Source organism: Panthera leo, chromosome D2 (genome assembly GCF_018350215.1).
Source record: "Panthera leo isolate Ple1 chromosome D2, P.leo_Ple1_pat1.1, whole genome shotgun sequence".
Taxonomy (NCBI): domain Eukaryota; kingdom Metazoa; phylum Chordata; class Mammalia; order Carnivora; family Felidae; genus Panthera; species Panthera leo.
In genome coordinates this window covers 58,386,224-58,403,434 of record NC_056689.1, presented here as the reverse complement: position 1 = coordinate 58,403,434, position 17,211 = coordinate 58,386,224, and the positions used below count along the sequence as shown (strand labels likewise).

Sequence of the window (17,211 nt, the reverse complement as noted above, 5' to 3'; positions counted from 1 at the left end):
TGGGAGGCTATATGTTTCTAGGAATTTATGCATTTTTTTGGTTATCCAGTTTGTTGGTATATAATTTTTCATAATATTCTCTTATAATCCTTAATATTTCTGTGGTGTTGGTTGTTATTTTTCTTCTTTCATTTTTGATTTTGTTTATTTGAGTCCTTTTTTTTTTTTTGATGAGTCTGGCTAAAGGTTTATCAATTTTTTTGATCTTTTCAAAGAGCCAGCTCCTGGTTTCATTGATCTGTTTCACTGGTTTTTTAGTTTCTATTTTGTTTATTTCTTCTCTAATTTTTGTTATTCCCTTTCTTCTACTGGTTTGGGGTTTTGTTTGTTCTTCTTTTTCTAGCTCCTTTAGTTGTAAGGTTAGGTTGTGTATTTGAGATTTTTCTTGCTTCTTGAGGTAGGCCTGTGTTTTCCTCTTCCACTTTTTTTTTTTTTAATTTTTTAATGTTTATTTATTATTGAGAGAGAGAAACAGAGCGTGAGCAGGGGAGGGGCAGAGAGAGGGAAACACAGAATCTGAAGCAGGCTCCAGGCTCTGAGCTGTCAGCACAAAGCCCGACACGGGGCTCGAACCCACAAATGCGAGATCATGACCTGAGCCAAAGTCGGAAGCTCAACCAACTGAGCCACTCAGGCGCCCCTCCTCTTCCAGTTTTTTTTTTTTTTTTATTTATTGTCAAATTGGTTTCCATACAACACCCAGTGCTCATCCCAACAGGTACCCTCCTCAATACCCATCACCCACCCTCCCCTCCTTCGCACCCCCCATCAGCCCTCAGTTTGTTCTCAGTTTTTAAGAGTCTCTTATGCTTTGGCTCTCTCCCACTCTAACCTCTTCCCCCCCCCCCCCCTTCCCCTCCCCCATGGGAGTTTCTCCTGTTAAGTTTCTCAGGATCCACATAGCTCCTCTTCCACTTTTAAGGAGCCTTGTGATTATGTAGGGTTTGCCCAGGTAGTTCAGAATCATCTCCCTATCTTAAGGTTAGTTGATTAGCAACTGATTGATTCCATCTATCACCTTAGTTCTTCTTTGCCATGTAAGCTACCACTCACAGGTTATAGGGATTAGGACGTGGACATCTTTGGGTGGCTGTTGTTTTGCCTACCACACTGGATAGTCTAACAGTGGGAAGTACTAGCAGTTCTTGAGGCCACTGCCCTAGTCACTGCTTGCTCTAAAGAAAGACACTTGTGTAGGACATTCAGCTGTTTTTCCTTAATGTCTTGATGTATTATTAAAGCTTCTATTTAATTGTGGCTAAACTTGTTTCAGTCATTTTAAAAGTTGGAAAAAGTTGCAGGTGAAGCAGCATGACTTTCACCTTATGCCAATTATGAATGTACTTCCTTTCTTTAAAGAAACAGGTTATAGCAGACAAACTGTGTTTTGGCTTATTTCCTTTCCAGTGATGTGAATATAAAACATATGTTTGTGTATTTGCTTATAAAAAAATGGTACTATGCTAGACTTTTAAAATAAAATTATATTTTGTGATGATTCAGGAAATTTCGGTAGCATAAGGAAAGAGCTCTAAGGGTTGCTATCTGTATTAATGGTCAACTTGCTAAAAATAAAAAATGTATATAACCCATAACATTTTTCTTTTAATTTTAAAAGTTGCTTAATGTAGGATACTTTTAAAACATAGAAAAGCTCGAAGAAGTGTTTTGGTGTATTCAGTTACTTTTTTTTTCTGTAAAGTATAGACACTCCTGTATTTTTGTATTTTTCCTAGAAAAATGAAATCATACTATAAATTACTATTGAAGCATATTTTTCTTCTTAAAACTCATTTCATTCTGTTTTTATTATTATAGATTTTCATTACACTAAAAAAATAGTATAATGAACCCTCCTATACCCATTACCCAATTTAAGCAATTATCAGCATTTTGCCAATCTTACAACTCTTTTAAAACCAAATATTGGAGTTTTTGTGCTTTTCAGATATATGATCTCATTTTTTTCTAACAATAGCCCTGTGAAGTAGGGATGAGTATCTTACTAGATTTATAGGTAACCTCTGAGATTATGTTATTGGTGGTGATAGACTTACAATCTGTGCTCTCTTGTGGTCCTATGGAGTGTACATATTTCATAACTGTAAGTCAGAAGTAAAGTTTGTTGCTAATCTGTTATCTGTCAAATACATTATAGAAACCACATCGTTCTGCAGGAAACCACACAGCATGCCACCAGGTTCATAGCTTTGGCAAGTGTTGGAAATCCCGAAAAGAAAAAGGTAAAGATTTGAGTATTTGATGGTAGGTTAGTATTCATTGTCTGCCTGATAAATGTTTTTCTTGCCAATTTAGCATTCAGATCTTTCTTCTCCCCAATTGCAAGGTTCCAGCACTTTAGTGACTCCTTTCTAAAGATGTGATAATAAAAAGTCAGGTTTCCTTGGGCCCTTTGTAGGAGATTTTAGAGAAGGGTTTGGGAAAATAGGCCCGGTGGAACAAAGACAAAATTTCAAAAGAATGAAGTTCCTTTCTTCCCATATCCATGTAGTTGTCTTTGTAAGTATTCATGAGTTTGCCCTCAGATGGTACTCTTGCTTTGTTTCTTTCAGCAACTTCATTTAGCAGAAATAATAAAAGCCTTTATAGGATTTACCTAACCGCTCCTTGGCTTTGGAAAATCTTAGTGATACCTGGAATCTATCTTTGTACTGGAAAACAGTGCAGGTGAATGAAAGAGAATATACCAGAAAAGTATGTTATTTGTCTCACTTCCCTGTGAGCATTTCTGATTCTCTAGGGTCAAAAGCAGGATATTGTGGATTGAGACAGCTAAAATCAGAACAATCAGGCAAGGGAAGAATAGGCAGATAAATAATGTGAAGATTATTCTGTAACGTGTCATAAACCACATGCACAGAAAAGATAAGCAAGTACATATTTTTTTTCCCATAGTTTCTTAAACTTTTAAGCCCAACGTGTTCTTAGTAAGTTTAGATTTGTGATTTTTTTTTTATTGTAGCACTCACAGTATTTTCACTATTTTTATGATAGCGATATTTTACTATTGCTTTATTCTCAGGGCCATGTTAGCCCCGGCCCTAAGCAATTCAAAGTCTTTTGACTATAGTCAAAAAGTAGGGACATTTTTAAATTTGGCAAGCATTATTAAATTCATCTCCAGTTCCAGTTTATACCCTCACCAACAGTATACTCACGGAGTAGTGTCAGATTTTTATTAACACTTTTACCAATGTGATGGGTGAAAGATGGTGTGTCATTGTTAATTAGTTGCATTTCCATGGGCAGTACTGAGGTTAAATATCTATTCCTGTCTCATCTAAAGATTTCAGTATCTGTGCCATTAGCGTGAGTGTCTAGATACCTGTATGAATATTTACTTCTTTGCTGTTAGTCCCTAAGAAAACCCATCAGCATATGCAGCAGAAATTGTGTAATATCAGAGGGAAACATCAAGGTGTCTAATTTAATTTTCATTAGGAAAAAAGAATGGCAGTGCCACAATTCCGTTAACAAAAAGTACACAAAGATAAAGGAATCAGAGACAGAAGCAGGGTGTCTGCAAGGGTTATGGAACAAGTCCCACCTGAGCCTTGTAGTTTTGTGTAAAAGCTGATTTTTGTAAGGACTAGGGCTTTGATTTGTATCTTGACTTCATCAGCCCTTGGTTAGCTTCTACGGAGATCACTAAATTGACATTTGATTTATTGTGTATTCTCTGAGCCATAAACAGGCCAGTTGCTGTTCTTTTACTTTTACTCAGTTTCTGAAGCTTCTGTGAATAAATTAGGTTGGTTACATTTGGATAAATGGTATTTTTCCTAATCTTATGTTTGTTTGTTTTTTCCTCCACAGTATCTTTATGCATTCAGTATTGTTCCCATGAAACTAATGGATGCAGCAGAACTGGTCAAACAGCCTCCCGATGTTACTGAAAACCCTTACAGAAAATCTGGGAAGGAAGCATCCATGGGAAAGCCAATTCCTGCCCCAGAGGTATGTTCTGATTGGGAGGTGGTATTTTCCGGGCAGGACTGCCTATTGCATACGTGCTTTTCCTGGTTATAGTTTAGCTCATAAGACCAGTTTAATCCCTAGAATCTAAATCTTTTTTTTTCCTTGGGAAATTATGATGGTGTTTAGAAAGGCTTAGTAGATTTCACGTAAGTGCAGTGTTTTTTATTGTAGCTTGGGGTTAACAGTTTCATATTTTACGTCCTTGTCTAAACTTGGCTCGGGTGTTAGCATTGCAAATGTTGAGTCTTTCTTTGTCAAAGTTGAGACTTTAACTTTTCAGGCAAGGATCCAACAGCTTGGAAGCAATGTAATTTGTGATTTTATAACAAGTGCTAGCGGGTAAATAGGACTCACTCTGAAGAAATTTCCTAATAGCAGACTTTTCTGAAATTAATTTTTCCCGCATTAAAGCAAGGAGTGTCAAGTTCCCTGACTAGTATGCATTGTCCACTTTCTTAGACCTTTTTCTTTTCTTTTTTTTTTTTTAAACATTTATTTACTTCTGAGAGACAGAGCGTGTAAGCAGGGGAGGGGCAGAGAGAGAGAAGGAGACACAGAATCCGAAGCAGACTCCAGGCTCTGAGCTGTCAGCAGACATGGGGCTCGAACCCATGAAATGTGAGATCATGACCTGACCTGAAGCCAGATGCTCAACCGACTGAGCCACCCAGGCATCCCAGACCTTTTTCTTTTTGAACAACCTCCTCATCTTCTTTTTTTAAATTTTTATTTAATTTGTTTTTTTAAATTTACATCCAAGTTAGTTAGCATATAGTGCAACAATAATTCAGATTCCTTAATGCCCCTTACCCATTTAGCCCATCCCCCCTCCCACAACCCCTCCAGTAACCCTGTTTGTTCTCCATATTTATGAGTCTCTTCTGTTTTTGTCCCCCTCCCTGTTTTTATATTATTTTAGCTTCCCTTCCCTTATGTTCATCTGTTTTGTATCTGAAAGTCCTCATATGAGTGAAATCATATGATATTTGTCTTTCTCTGACTGACTAATTTCACTTAGCATAATACCCTCTAGTTCCTTCCACGTAGTTGCAAATGGCAAGATTTCATTCTTTTTGATTGCCGAGTAATATTCCATTGTGTATATATACCACATCTTCTTTATCTATTTATCCATTGATGGACATTTTGGCTCTTTCCATACTTTGGCTGTTGTTGATAGTGCTGCTGTAAACATTGGGGTGCATTTGCCCCTTCAAAACAGCACACCTGTATCCCTTGGATAAATACCTAGTAGGGTAATTGCTGGGTCGTAGGGTAGTTCTATTTTTAATTTCTTTTGAGGAACCTCCATTTGTTTTCCAGAGTGACTGCACCAGTTTGCACTCTCACCAGCAGTGCAAAAGAGATCTCTTTCTCTGCATCCTCACCAACATCTCTTGTTGCCTGAGTTGTTAATGTTAGCCATTCTGACAGGTGTAAGGGGGTATCTCATGGTGGTTTTGATTTGTGTTTCCCTGATGATGAGTGATGTTGAGCATTTTTTCATGTGTCAGTTGGCTACCTGGATGTCTTCTTTGGAGAAGTGTGTATTCATGTCTTTTGCCCATTTCTTCACTAGATTATTTGTTTTTTGTGTGTTGAGTTTGATAAGTTTTATAGATTTTGGATACTGACTCTTTATCTGATATGTTGTTTGCAAATATCTTCTCCCATTCCGTTGGTTGCCTTTTAGTTTTGCAGATTGTTTCCTTTGCTGTGCAGAAGCTTTTTATTTTGATGAGGTCCCAATAGCTCATATTTGCTTTTGTTTCCCTTGCCTCCAGAGACGTGTTGAGTAAGAAGTTGCTGCGGCCAAGGTCAAAGAGGTTTTTGCCTGCTTTCTCCTCGAGGATTTTGGTGGCTTCCTGTCTTACATTTAGGTCTTTCATCCATTTTGAGTTTATTTTTGTGTATAGTGTAAGAAAGGGGTCAAGGTTCATTTTTCTGCATGTTGCTGTCCAGTTTTCCCAGCACCACTTGTTGAAGAGACAGTCTTTATTCCATTGGATATTCTTTCCTGCTTTGTTAAAATTACTTGGCTATACGTTTGTGCGTCCATTTCTGGATTCTCTATTCTGTTCCGTTGATCTGAGTATCTGTTCTTTTGCCAGTATCATACTGTCTTGATGATTACAGCTTTGTAATACAGCTTGAAGTCCGGGATTGCGATGCCTCCTGGTTTGGTTTTCTTTTTCAAGATTGCTTTGGCTATTCGGGATCTTTTCCAGTTCCATACAAATTTTAGTGTTGTTTGTTCTGGCTCTGTGAAGAATGCTGGTGTTATTTTGATAGGGATTGCTTTGAATATGTAGATTGCTTTGGGTAGTATTGACCTTTGAACAATATTTGTTCTTCCTATCCAGGAGCATGGAATCTTTTTCCACTTTTTTGTGTCTTCAACTTCTTTCATAAGCTTTCTATAGTTTTCAGTGTGTAGATTTTTCACCTCTTTGACAACCTCCTCATCTTTTTAATTAAAGCTCAGTTTGACTTGATTGACCTGTGAGATTGTAGGACTACACCAACGCGCTACTAAGAGAGAGGAAAAGGCATTTGGAGGGCTTTGTATTGCTCTGTTTTAGGCAAGAATTGCTCTATAACTTGCATTTTAACTTGCTTTTACAAAAAGATGGATTTGGTGCTATTTTGGGTATGTGTTGAGAAGTATGACTGAGAGTCCAGGCATCAGGATTAGGAAGATATTTTTCTTATCTAGAGTAGGTAGAAAGGGCCAGGAGGCAAGATAGATATGACATGGCAAGAATGTTCCCTTGTATGTGAATGGTTGACTCCTTGTCTAAAGATTAGTTTAATAATATTTACTCTTCTGCCTTTGGCCATTTCAGGAAGAATCAGCCTGTCAGTTTTTCTTTGATTTAAATGAAAAGCAGGGAAGGAAGCGTTCATCTACAGGCAGAGATAGCAAGTCTTCTCCTCACCCAAAGCAGCCTCGCAAACCTCGTAAGTATCTTGGTTCCTGAAGTCTCCTGTGTGAGCAGTGACTTATTTCAGATCTTGTGTGCGACATGGCATTGCTAAGAGAGCTTCTTCTGGCAGAGGAAAACTGTACAATGGGTCATTAAGACCAAAAATAAAATACTACTAAGATGGCCTGATTTTGAGAATGTCTGTGCTGTTCTTGAAAGAACTCTGGGGAAAGTTCCTTCCCTTCCCTGGATGTCTATAAAACATATGAGGTAAAGAGCCTACAAAACCCACGAGGTTCATAAAATAATAGAATAATCAAACTGGCAAAAAAGGAATTTAAGGTTATTGCATTGATACCCTCTTTCTCCACCCCTTGTTTCAAAGTTGAAGAAGCTGACCTTGTTGGAGTAAACTTATTACCCAGAGTCATGTGGTGAGCCAGTGGCATAGTTGAGGCTAGAATTGGGACTCCTGACATCCAGTTCAGTGGTCTGTCATTGCAGCCTGTTGCCAGTTAAATGCTACTTTGGTCAGTATGTGGTCATCCACTTGTGGTTATCCACCTGTGAAGTGATTGCAAATTCAGAGCTTTTCTAATACAGGTTAGTTTCATTGATAAAAGTGCTGGGATCGCGGGGGTCACAGTAGAAGCACAGCAGGACCAGCTCTTTACGGCAGTGCTGTATATGAATCTTTGCAAGGTATAAAGATCAGACAAGGCTGAGTTCTACAGGGTGATTAAATGTTGGAGTGCTTGCACCATAGTAACATGTGCTTTCTTCCATATGAAGCTCAGCCTCCAGGACCTTGCTGGTTTTGCCTTGCCAGCCCTGAAGTGGAAAAGCACTTGGTGGTCAACATTGGCACACATGTGAGTTACTTCCTCGGACCTTTTACAGAGAAGGACATCCTTATTTGTTTGTTTTTTATTAACTTAATAAAGTTAAAATTTATATATCATAAAATTTACCCACTTTAATAATTCACCAATTTTTAGTAAGCTTACCAAGTTGTGCAACCATCATATAACACAGTTTTAGAATATGTCCTTCACTCATGCCCGTTTACAGTTAATCCCCATTCCCATCCTCAGCCCCAGGCAACCACTAATCTACTTTCTGTCTCCATAGGTTTGCCTTTTCTGGACACTTCATATAAATGGAATCATACAATATGCGATCTTTGTGTCTGGCTCTTTATGTTCAGCAGATATTCTTGAGGCTTATCCATGTTGTAGCATGTATCAGTACTTCATTCCTTTTTATTGTCAAATAGTATTCCATTCTATATATTTATCAGTTGATGGGCTTGGGGTTGTTTCCACTTTATAGCTATTAGGAATAATGCTGCTATGAACATTCGCATGCGTATCTTTGGACGTATATTTTCATTTCTTTTGGATAGATAACTAGGAATGGAATTGCTGGTAAATTTATGTTTAATTTTTTATGAAACTGCTGAACTATTTTTCAAAATGGCTGTAACATCTTATATCCCGACCAGCGGTGTGTGTGTACGTATGTATGAGGGTTCCTGTTTTTCCACATTTCCAATATTAGTTATTGTATGTGTTTTTGATGATAGTAATTCTCCTGTGGTTTTGTAGTGCCAGTTTCACAAGATTGCCCCCTCCCTACCTCCCTTTCTGACAAATAGGTGTATCTCCTAGGGCGATGGTTTCAGATACTTCTTGACCTTCTTACTGATTCATACTAAATAATTACATAAAAGACTAGTGATAAATTCTCAGTTTTGCCTTGTAATAGAGGATATAGCTTCCTAAGAGAAGAATACCCATATCCACATTCTTAGTGTGGGTAACTGGGAACCCAAGATAATAATTACAGGGTTGCTTGGTAAGCACTGAATCAAATAACTGGATGGTCTTGAGGATGATTTTACTCAGGCTATGGAAACTCTGATGAATTATGTGTGTCTCACTGTAAAGTGGTCCTATTTGAGACTTCCCCAGATACTTGTCCTTGGGCAGGACTTGTTTAGATGTTGAATAATACTGGTCTTTGACCCATTTTCCTGGGATCTGTGTAGACCCTTATCGTTCTTGTTCATTCACTTAGAATGAAGAAAGCTTAGTTCTTAGGGTTACAGTTACACCCTAGTCACCCGAAACAGGAATTGGCTGTTTCTTGTGGCCTTTGATGGCAATATTTACAGACCATTTCTTAGTGTGTAGTGCTTCTGCAAAATAGAGACTTTCATCTCTTTTTCATTGATTTATTCTAATTTTGGTTTCCGAGGGTGACCATTTCCTCAACTTATCCTATCTGAGGGCCCTTTATCGTGGCCTCCTACAGACTGACCAGAGTCTCGATTTCATCATTCTTTACTTCTTTAGTCACATCTCTGTCTGCCTTTATAGTTTCAGACTGAAGAGTCCCAGTCTTCTATGTTTAAATTTTTGTCTTGATTATCGGCACACTCCCCTGTCTCTAGGGGGAGCCCTAATGGGGTCAAGGCCTGTGACCTAATTGGGTCATGGAGTCTGTGGATGAACTCTTCAGTGGGAAGAAAAGCAAACTTGAAAAGTTTTTGGTTTTACCGGAACGCCCTTTATGGATTATCTCTCTTGGCCCTTATTTTCCTCTTTGGATTAGTTCATGCCATTCTTCTCGCCCATACAACTTGTAAGGTAGGCAGGCTTTGGACTGCCTTCTGTTTGGGAAGCTTCAGTAGTTCAAAATGGCACACAGGGGAAGAGAGATTTGGAATAGGTGACTTAGCTCAGGGCTGCTGTAGGCCTCAGGGAAAATTGATCTTTCCTTTCCATTCACCTTTTAATTGCCCAGGGTTATCTAGCCTAGGGTATGTGCATAGGGGATGATCAAGGAAACCTTTTTCCTTTTCATCTAGGCCTGAAGCTGGAGAGGCAAAAAATATCTCAGGTCTTATTTGTGGCCCAGCCCAGCACCGCAAGTAGGAGGCCATATGAAAATTTTAGCCTAGAGCCTGCCCAGTATTCAAGTCTGCACTTCACTGTTCTTACATTGCTCTTTGTCTAGTAGAAACTTCTTGGGAACCTCTGGGACCTTTGGGTATCTGGCAGAGGATTTAGAATCTCCTCCCTGCAACCATTCCTCTTGATCTCCTCTCACTACATTTTTGTCTTGGCTTTCTCTGTCTTTGCTATGCCTTCCTCAAGGGATATACATGGAACTGTGCTAATGGCCCATGACCACAAACTAGTAAAATGAGGGAAGCGCTGCTAAGAGTCCAAAATAATTGATGTATTTTACTTATGGGAGAAACATTTATTCAGGTCTTATTTACACATTTTTAGAGATAATTCAAGTACAGAACAAAAGGAGAGAAATTGAGAGGAGGAGGAGATTGGGCAAATATGAAATTGTTCACAAGAACTGGGAGGTACCGCATTGGGGCAAGGGATGCTTTTTAGTCTGGACTAGAAACCTGGTTGTTACAATATGAAAACTGATGTTTATGGTAGTGACCCTTTGACATAAAGAAAAGGCTTGAAGACTCAGGCTTCAAGAGTAACCTAAAGCATACAATCAAAAATAGTTGTAAAAATGAAGAAAATGAGCACTTAATGAAGTTTCAATGAACCTTAGTCATCTGGAAGATTAAGTTTGTAGATGTGCTTGGTCCTCTATGCCAAGTAAATCAAGGATGATCATGCTGTAGTTTGTTTCTGATACCTCTTCTGCCCTTCTATTAGATTTTGTCAGGGTTAATAATAAATTACTCCTTCCTTCAGTCTTAACTTTGAACTCACAGCACTAAAAGGAAATGTCAGATTGCTTTTTCTAAAGCTCTAGTACATTCACCTGCATTGATATTCACTGGCCATTTCTCTACTCATAATGTTTTCCTTTCAGAGAGTGTCTAAGTGTGGAGAAGTCTTGCATGTTTGGTTTTGACAGAGATAGTTTTAGTTGCTGTTTAGCTGCTGACATCCACTGTTGGGAACCATGGTTTTCTACCTCTTTGGATATGTCCGAGTTTGAGGTTTCTGCTTCTTCCTTCCACCCCATTAGGTTATATGTTTGCTTTAATTTTGTAGAGGTTAGGCAGCAGCTTAAGGCTGTAGGGACACTGGATGCTAATCATGACATCTTAGCCTTTTTTGTGAGCCCAGAGGGTGTATTTAGGAGTGGGGTGTGGGATTCGATGTTAGCATAGGGAAAGTGGTCATTTTGAAATCAAGTGGTGTCTTTCTGTGGTTGAAGGCCATAATAACTGAAAAATTGTTTTCCAGGTTGGAGCCTGGGAGGCCGACTATTTGTTGTTCTGGTCTCCTTAAGTTTTGGGGGTTTTGAAGCCAAAAGCCCATTTGTGTGCCATTCATTTGCTCCCAGTTCATTTGATAGCTGGATAGAGATTTGTTACATCTAATCTTCTTCGTCACCAGGTTCTTGTTATAACTTCTAAAAGCAGGTTTTTAACGTCAGAGAGTTTCTGTTAATAGCCTCTCAACACTTTTCCTACACTCTCATGCTCACTCTTTGTATAGGCTTTTCTCCCTGACGAATCATACCTGTGGCATTGGTATCTTGATTCTGTGTGCTTTCTCTTTAGTGCTACCTTGCCCTGGCCAAAGGAGGCTTATCTGATGACCACGTCCTCATCCTACCCATTGGGCACTACCAGTCAGTGGTGGAGCTTTCAGCTGAGGTGGTGGAAGAGGTGGAGAAGTACAAGGTGACACTGAGGCGGTTCTTCAAGAGTCGAGGGAAACGGTGTGTTCTGTTTGAGAGAAATTATAAGAGCCATCACCTCCAGCTACAGGTAGGTGGTCTCCACCCAGGAACTTGGAAGGACCCTATGAGGACGTGGATGTTGGCAAATATTTAAATGACATCTATTATTTATTATTGAATATTTAAATACAGGATTCCAATCTGAAATGAAATACTTAAAATTTTAATATTTAAATGTTTAATATTGAAAATACCTACTACAAATTTTCATATTAATATTTGAATAGCGTTCATTTAAAAGGTTAAAGAGCCTCTGGTAATAAATCCAGAGATTCCACAGGGGAGTGCATGGTCCGTATGAGTGGGCCAACACAGTTAGTAAGTGCTTTGTTTAGAAAAGGAAGGGATAGTTGAGGAAGACTTCAGGAAACATTTGGGCCTTGTTAGGTAGAGTTGGAACAGAGTAGGTATTTGTGTGAGGCCCAGCATAAGTGAAGTCTTAAAGGTGAGAAATAGTCCCAGAGCTTTGATGGGGCTATCAGCTCAGAAATTTGGGGACTGTTTATGGATAATTCGTTTGTGGTTGTGGTGGTTTTCTTTCTGGCACATTTGTTAAATTTTCAAATGGGCCTGACGCTGCCACATATATTATATAGGAGCTGGCAAGGGCTTGATGACAGAGAGATCTCTCTCTAGCCTTTCCTGCATCAGGGATTGGCTCCCACATGTGGCAAGCTATCTCATAAGTTTAAGTCCTTACAGACAGGCTGACACAAGCCTGGCTGGCTTGAGGAAAATCTCTGCTGAGGGGTATTTGTCCACCCCTGTGATGGATTTGCTACTTCTCGGGGACTGTGCAGGAGGCACTTCTTCTCTGGGACCTGTACAAAGAGTTTCTCCTATCTACCCGCCTCACCCCCCCACCTCAGGTCATTCCTGTGCCACTCAGCCGCTGCACTACTGATGACATTAAAGATGCCTTCGTTACCCAGGCAGAGCAACAACAGATAGAACTGTTGGAAATCCCAGAACACTCTGACATCAAGCAGGTAAAACAGGAGGGGAAGGACGTTCCGGGAGTAGTAAAAATGCGGTTTCTGATATGTCGAGCCTGAGGTACTATCAAGGCATTCCAAAAATGTTCAATAGGCAGGTAGACAGTTTGGACCTAGGGCATGGGATGCTGATTAGACTGGTGATGAGGATGGCACTAAAGCAATGCCTTAGTCATTCCTGGGAAGAGCAAAAAATTAGATCTTTCCTAAGGCAGGAACTTCGAAGTTCCACTGGGAGGATCTTTGTAATATCTTTGCAAAACTCTGTTCCACTAAGTACCTTGGGGTCTGTACTGTTCACATCCTTTTTTTTTCTTGGACTTCTGGACTGAGTTTGTTGCCAAATTAAAGCTTAAAAGAGATGAGCTAGGTTTCACATTTTTAAAGTACTATGATATGTACTCATACAACTCTGTTCACTCTAGATTGCACAGCCAGGAGCAGCATATTTTTATGTTGAACTTGACACAGGAGAGAAGCTTTTCCATAGAATTAAAAAGAATTTTCCTTTGCAGTTTGGAAGGTTTGTATACTTTTCCTTATTTTAAATGTATTTTCCCGAGATCTGTTATGAACAGATTAGTGGGCTGCATAGACAGTTGAATAAAAAGCCAAATAGGAAACAATCCTTGCCCCAAGGAACCTTGTCTTAGGGCAAGTCACATATTTGCTTACGTGGCAGTAATGTAGTGCAGAATGTGAAAAGTACCGTAACAAAGTTCTGAGGAACAGTGGACTTTAGAAATTCAGAAAAGGGAGAGTTATTTCTATTTTGTGAAAGGCTTTAAGAAAAGGTTGACACTGAGCCTGAGAGATTTAGAGGGCAAATGTCGGGGTGTGGGCCTTCTAGCCCAAAGGACTGAAGTGCTACCATTAATTGAGCATATGTACTGTGCCAAGAGCTTTACACGCATTGCCTCATTTAATCTTCCCAATTCTGTAAGGTAGGTACTGTCATCCCACTTTATCAAAATGGAAAATGAGGCTCTAGAGCTGTATCCGTAGAACTTGCCGTGATGGAAATGCTTTATATCTGCACTGTCCTATACAGTAATCACTAGCCACATGTGGCTACTGAGGAACTAAATTTTTAACTTGATTTTAATTAGGATTAAAATTTAAATTGCTATACCTGGCTAGTGATTCCTGTAAGTGGACAATATGGCTCTAGAGGGATTAGGTAGCTTGCCCCTGAGCACATATGGTAGGTTCGAACCCAGGTACGTTGATCTCCTAAACATGAGATTTTAACCTCCTTATTCTGTAGTGTCCTAAGGCCTAGATGAGGCTTCATTTATGTTCCTCATATCAGACAGAACATGACTGTGAAACCATGTAGGGAGTGGCATCAACTAGGCTGACAGAAGACAGAAAGTTGCTGGCTAGAAAGAATAGAGTATGGAGAGCAAAAAATGTGAAGATAGAGTATGGAGAAGCAAAAAGATGTGCAGAACAGGTTATGTGATGCTATTGTCTGATGTGTAGTTGTTTCCTTCCCTAGTCCAAACTGAGCTTTAGGGTGCCTGCGTGGCTCAGTTGGTTAAATGTCTGACCGTTGATTTGGGCCTAAGACATGATCTCATGGTCATGAGATCGAGCCCTGTGTAGGGTTCTTTGCTGGGTGTGGAACCTGCTTGAGGCTCTCTCCCTGTGCTCCTCCACCACTCTCTCTCTCTTAAAAAAAAAAAAAAAAAAGAATTGAGCTTTGAGTCAACTTTGAACCCTTCTTGGACTAACTTGGGAAGCCTCCAAGAGACTGCTACCATTGGGTAAGTCCAGGAAATACAGTTATCTACATTTTCAAAAAGATACTGATAAGTGAGAGTAGGTATGATTAGGGACTTCAAACATCTGACATTATCTTTTGTTGTTGCCTTAGCAACAGATGCAGATGTGGACACTGATGCCATAGGCACATAATTGCAGATACACACTGGCACCTAAGCCCGCAAGAGAGATTCTCTGAATGATTTTGTGCTCATGTTAGTTTGTTGTATTTTCAACATTGACTATTTTTCAAAATACCAGTGTACAGTTATATAGCATTTTGTAGTTAACAAAGTACTTGAAAAGACATTTTTCTCCCCGCTGTATAAGAGAGGTGATTCTGTCTTCATTTTATAGGTGAAAAGTAGGCTCAAGCTTGCCCAGGGACCTAGAACTTGAGCACAGATCCTGTAACTTTTAGAAAAGTCGTGATTTATTTTGGCTGTCCTGAGCCAAAGGTGGACACTTGACTAAGCCACTCAGATGCCCCTAAAGATTTTATTTGTTGGGCGGGGGGGGCACCTGGGTGACTCAGTTGATTAAGCATCCGATTCTTGATTTCAGCGTAGGTCATGATCTCATGGTTCATGAGTTCGAGCCCTCTGTCAGGCTCTCTGCTATCGGCACAGAGGCCGCTTCGGATCCTGTCTCCCTCTCTCTCTGCCTCTTCCCCACTCACACTCTCTCTCCCTCTCAAAAATAAATAAACAATTTAAAAAATCATATCTACTGAATTACGTTTTAAAAAAAAAGATTTTATTATTTTAAGTAATCTCTACATCCAGTGTGGGCTCAAACTCACAACCCTGAGACCAAGTATTATACACTCTACTGACTGAACTAGAGTAGCCAGGTGCCCCAAATAGAGTTATTTCTAATATATCAAAATGAGTAAAAATAAATAAAAATGTAGAGCAGTGACAATTAGAAGGTAGCCTGTATGTGAGTGTATGTGTTAGTATGTAGTTATTCCTTAGCCTTGAGAGCCAAGATAAGTTGTTGTTGACATTGAGCCTGTGCTGTTGTGCCTATATATGCCTGAGTCCTCTAGGAGAGGCAGAAAGTCAGTGAGATAGGATACTAGGCCTGATCTGCACCATGCCCTCAGCAAACTCATGTTCTAATTGGGATGACAAAACTAGAGTTTAAGACAAGATATATTCATAACTTGTTTGGTGCCTGGATTGTGTTATCTCCATACCTCACAAAACTTTATTGTGCATTTCATAGGTGAGGAAATCAAGACTCAGCAATGAAGTAATCCGTTCAAGTCAGAGACAGCAAGTGGTTGAGCTAGGAATGGAATTAAGCCTCTGATGTTCCTGACACCAGGGCCTGTCTTCTTTGTACTGTGTCAGTATTGCTACTCTAAGTACGAATAATGTAGTTCCAAATTGTTGAAGAGAGAGAGAAATAAATAGGGTTTGAAGGTTTAGGAAGGAGGTAGGACCTGAGCTGGTCACTTACAATGAGTATTATTTTGATAGAATAGCAGGGATGGCGCTCAGGGCAAGAGAAATGGTCTGAACAAAGAAGAATTTGCATACCTTCTTTGGGTAATGCTGAGGAGAGCTCTCTAGCTGGAGAGAATTAGAGAGAGGAGGGCTTCTGGCTAATACTGTCCATTTTTACTTATTTCTGCAGGGAGGTACTGGCCAGCGAAGCCATCCTTAATATTCCTGACAAGTCTGACTGGAGGCAATGTCAGGTCAGCAAGGAAGAGGAGGAGATGCTGGCTCGCCGCTTCCGGAAAGACTTTGAGCCTTTTGACTTTACTCTGGATGACTAAGCAAAGGGAAAAGGCACTTTATGAACTTGACAGGAAGTAGTAGTAGCCTGTTTTTAAAAGAACTTACAGTCTCCCATGGGGACTGTTTCTCTGCCTCTTTTTTGTGCATTCCCATGGAACCTACCTGCAGCAAGAGGCCTAAGATTGAATATTTTTTTGAAAATATTTCTAGGATGAAAATCCTGTGTTAAAATAAGCACGTCTGTCTTCCTGCTCCAAGTACAGCTTGTGTTAATCAGCATTTTCAAGACCATTTAAACTATCAAATAAAATCCAAATGCTTTTCCACGATGGGAATCATCTTATGTTCATATTACCTATACCACTGAGATGAAGGGGTGTGTGTGTGTGTGTGTGTGTGTGTGTGTGTATAATATGGTCTGGGGCTTTAGGCCAGCTGTTACCCCGGGATCTAACAGGTGGCTTCTCCCTGAACAGTCAAGGGTGAAGAAGGACCCAAAGCCTTTGCCATTTTTGTCTTAAAACATTCATCTTATTGATATAAAAGAGCTCTTTCAGCCCTTTAGCAAATACTGAACTCCTATGTGCCAGGCATTTTTCTAGGTTCCAGGAGTATGGTCATGTCCCAACATGGTCCCTGTTATCCCAGAGTTTACAGTCTAATTGGGAAGAGAAGGGACAGATTTTAAGAAAAGAAGTTCTGCTTCTTTGGATGTGTTGAGTCATAGTATGTTGTCAGGCAGTTCTAAATGCATGGAGACCTGGGTTGGTGATAGTGCTTGGGGATCATCAGGGCATAGGCCGTAGCTGAAATGATGACAATGATGAAAATAAGGGTGAGTACAGTCCTAAGATGAAGACGACTCCTAAAACGTATCCATGTTTAGGGGGTCCTTGGAAATAGAGTGATCCACAAGTACATGGAGAAGAGAGAGGGAAAGATCACAGGGGAATGCTAGCTCTTGGAAGCCAAAAGAAAGATAATTGTTCCTTTATATTGGGACATTTATGGCCCAGACAGTGTTAATCCTCA

The 17,211-nt window shown here is 39.7% G+C and overlaps 1 protein-coding gene and 1 non-coding gene across 5 annotated transcripts in view; both read left to right on the top strand.

Annotated features, from left to right (window-relative positions):
- CWF19L1 (CWF19 like cell cycle control factor 1) overlaps positions 1–16,506 on the top strand; it is a 32,000-nt gene extending 15,494 nt beyond the window's left edge. For all 4 annotated transcript variants that reach the window (XM_042908510.1, XM_042908513.1, XM_042908511.1 and 1 more), the window contains 8 exons: positions 2,159–2,243; positions 3,838–3,978; positions 6,846–6,960; positions 7,719–7,798; positions 11,485–11,694; positions 12,536–12,655; positions 13,087–13,184; positions 16,073–16,506. In XM_042908510.1, coding sequence (XP_042764444.1) covers positions 2,159–2,243; positions 3,838–3,978; positions 6,846–6,960; positions 7,719–7,798; positions 11,485–11,694; positions 12,536–12,655; positions 13,087–13,184; positions 16,073–16,217 — 994 coding nt within the window. In that variant the 3' untranslated portion in view covers positions 16,218–16,506. The remainder of the gene's footprint in view (positions 1–2,158; positions 2,244–3,837; positions 3,979–6,845; positions 6,961–7,718; positions 7,799–11,484; positions 11,695–12,535; positions 12,656–13,086; positions 13,185–16,072) is intronic.
- Positions 12,188–12,335, top strand: LOC122202912. Its single transcript, XR_006194963.1, has one exon. It is a non-coding gene; the product is annotated as a small nucleolar RNA SNORA12 (small nucleolar RNA).
- Positions 16,507–17,211: the final 705 nt, after the last annotated feature.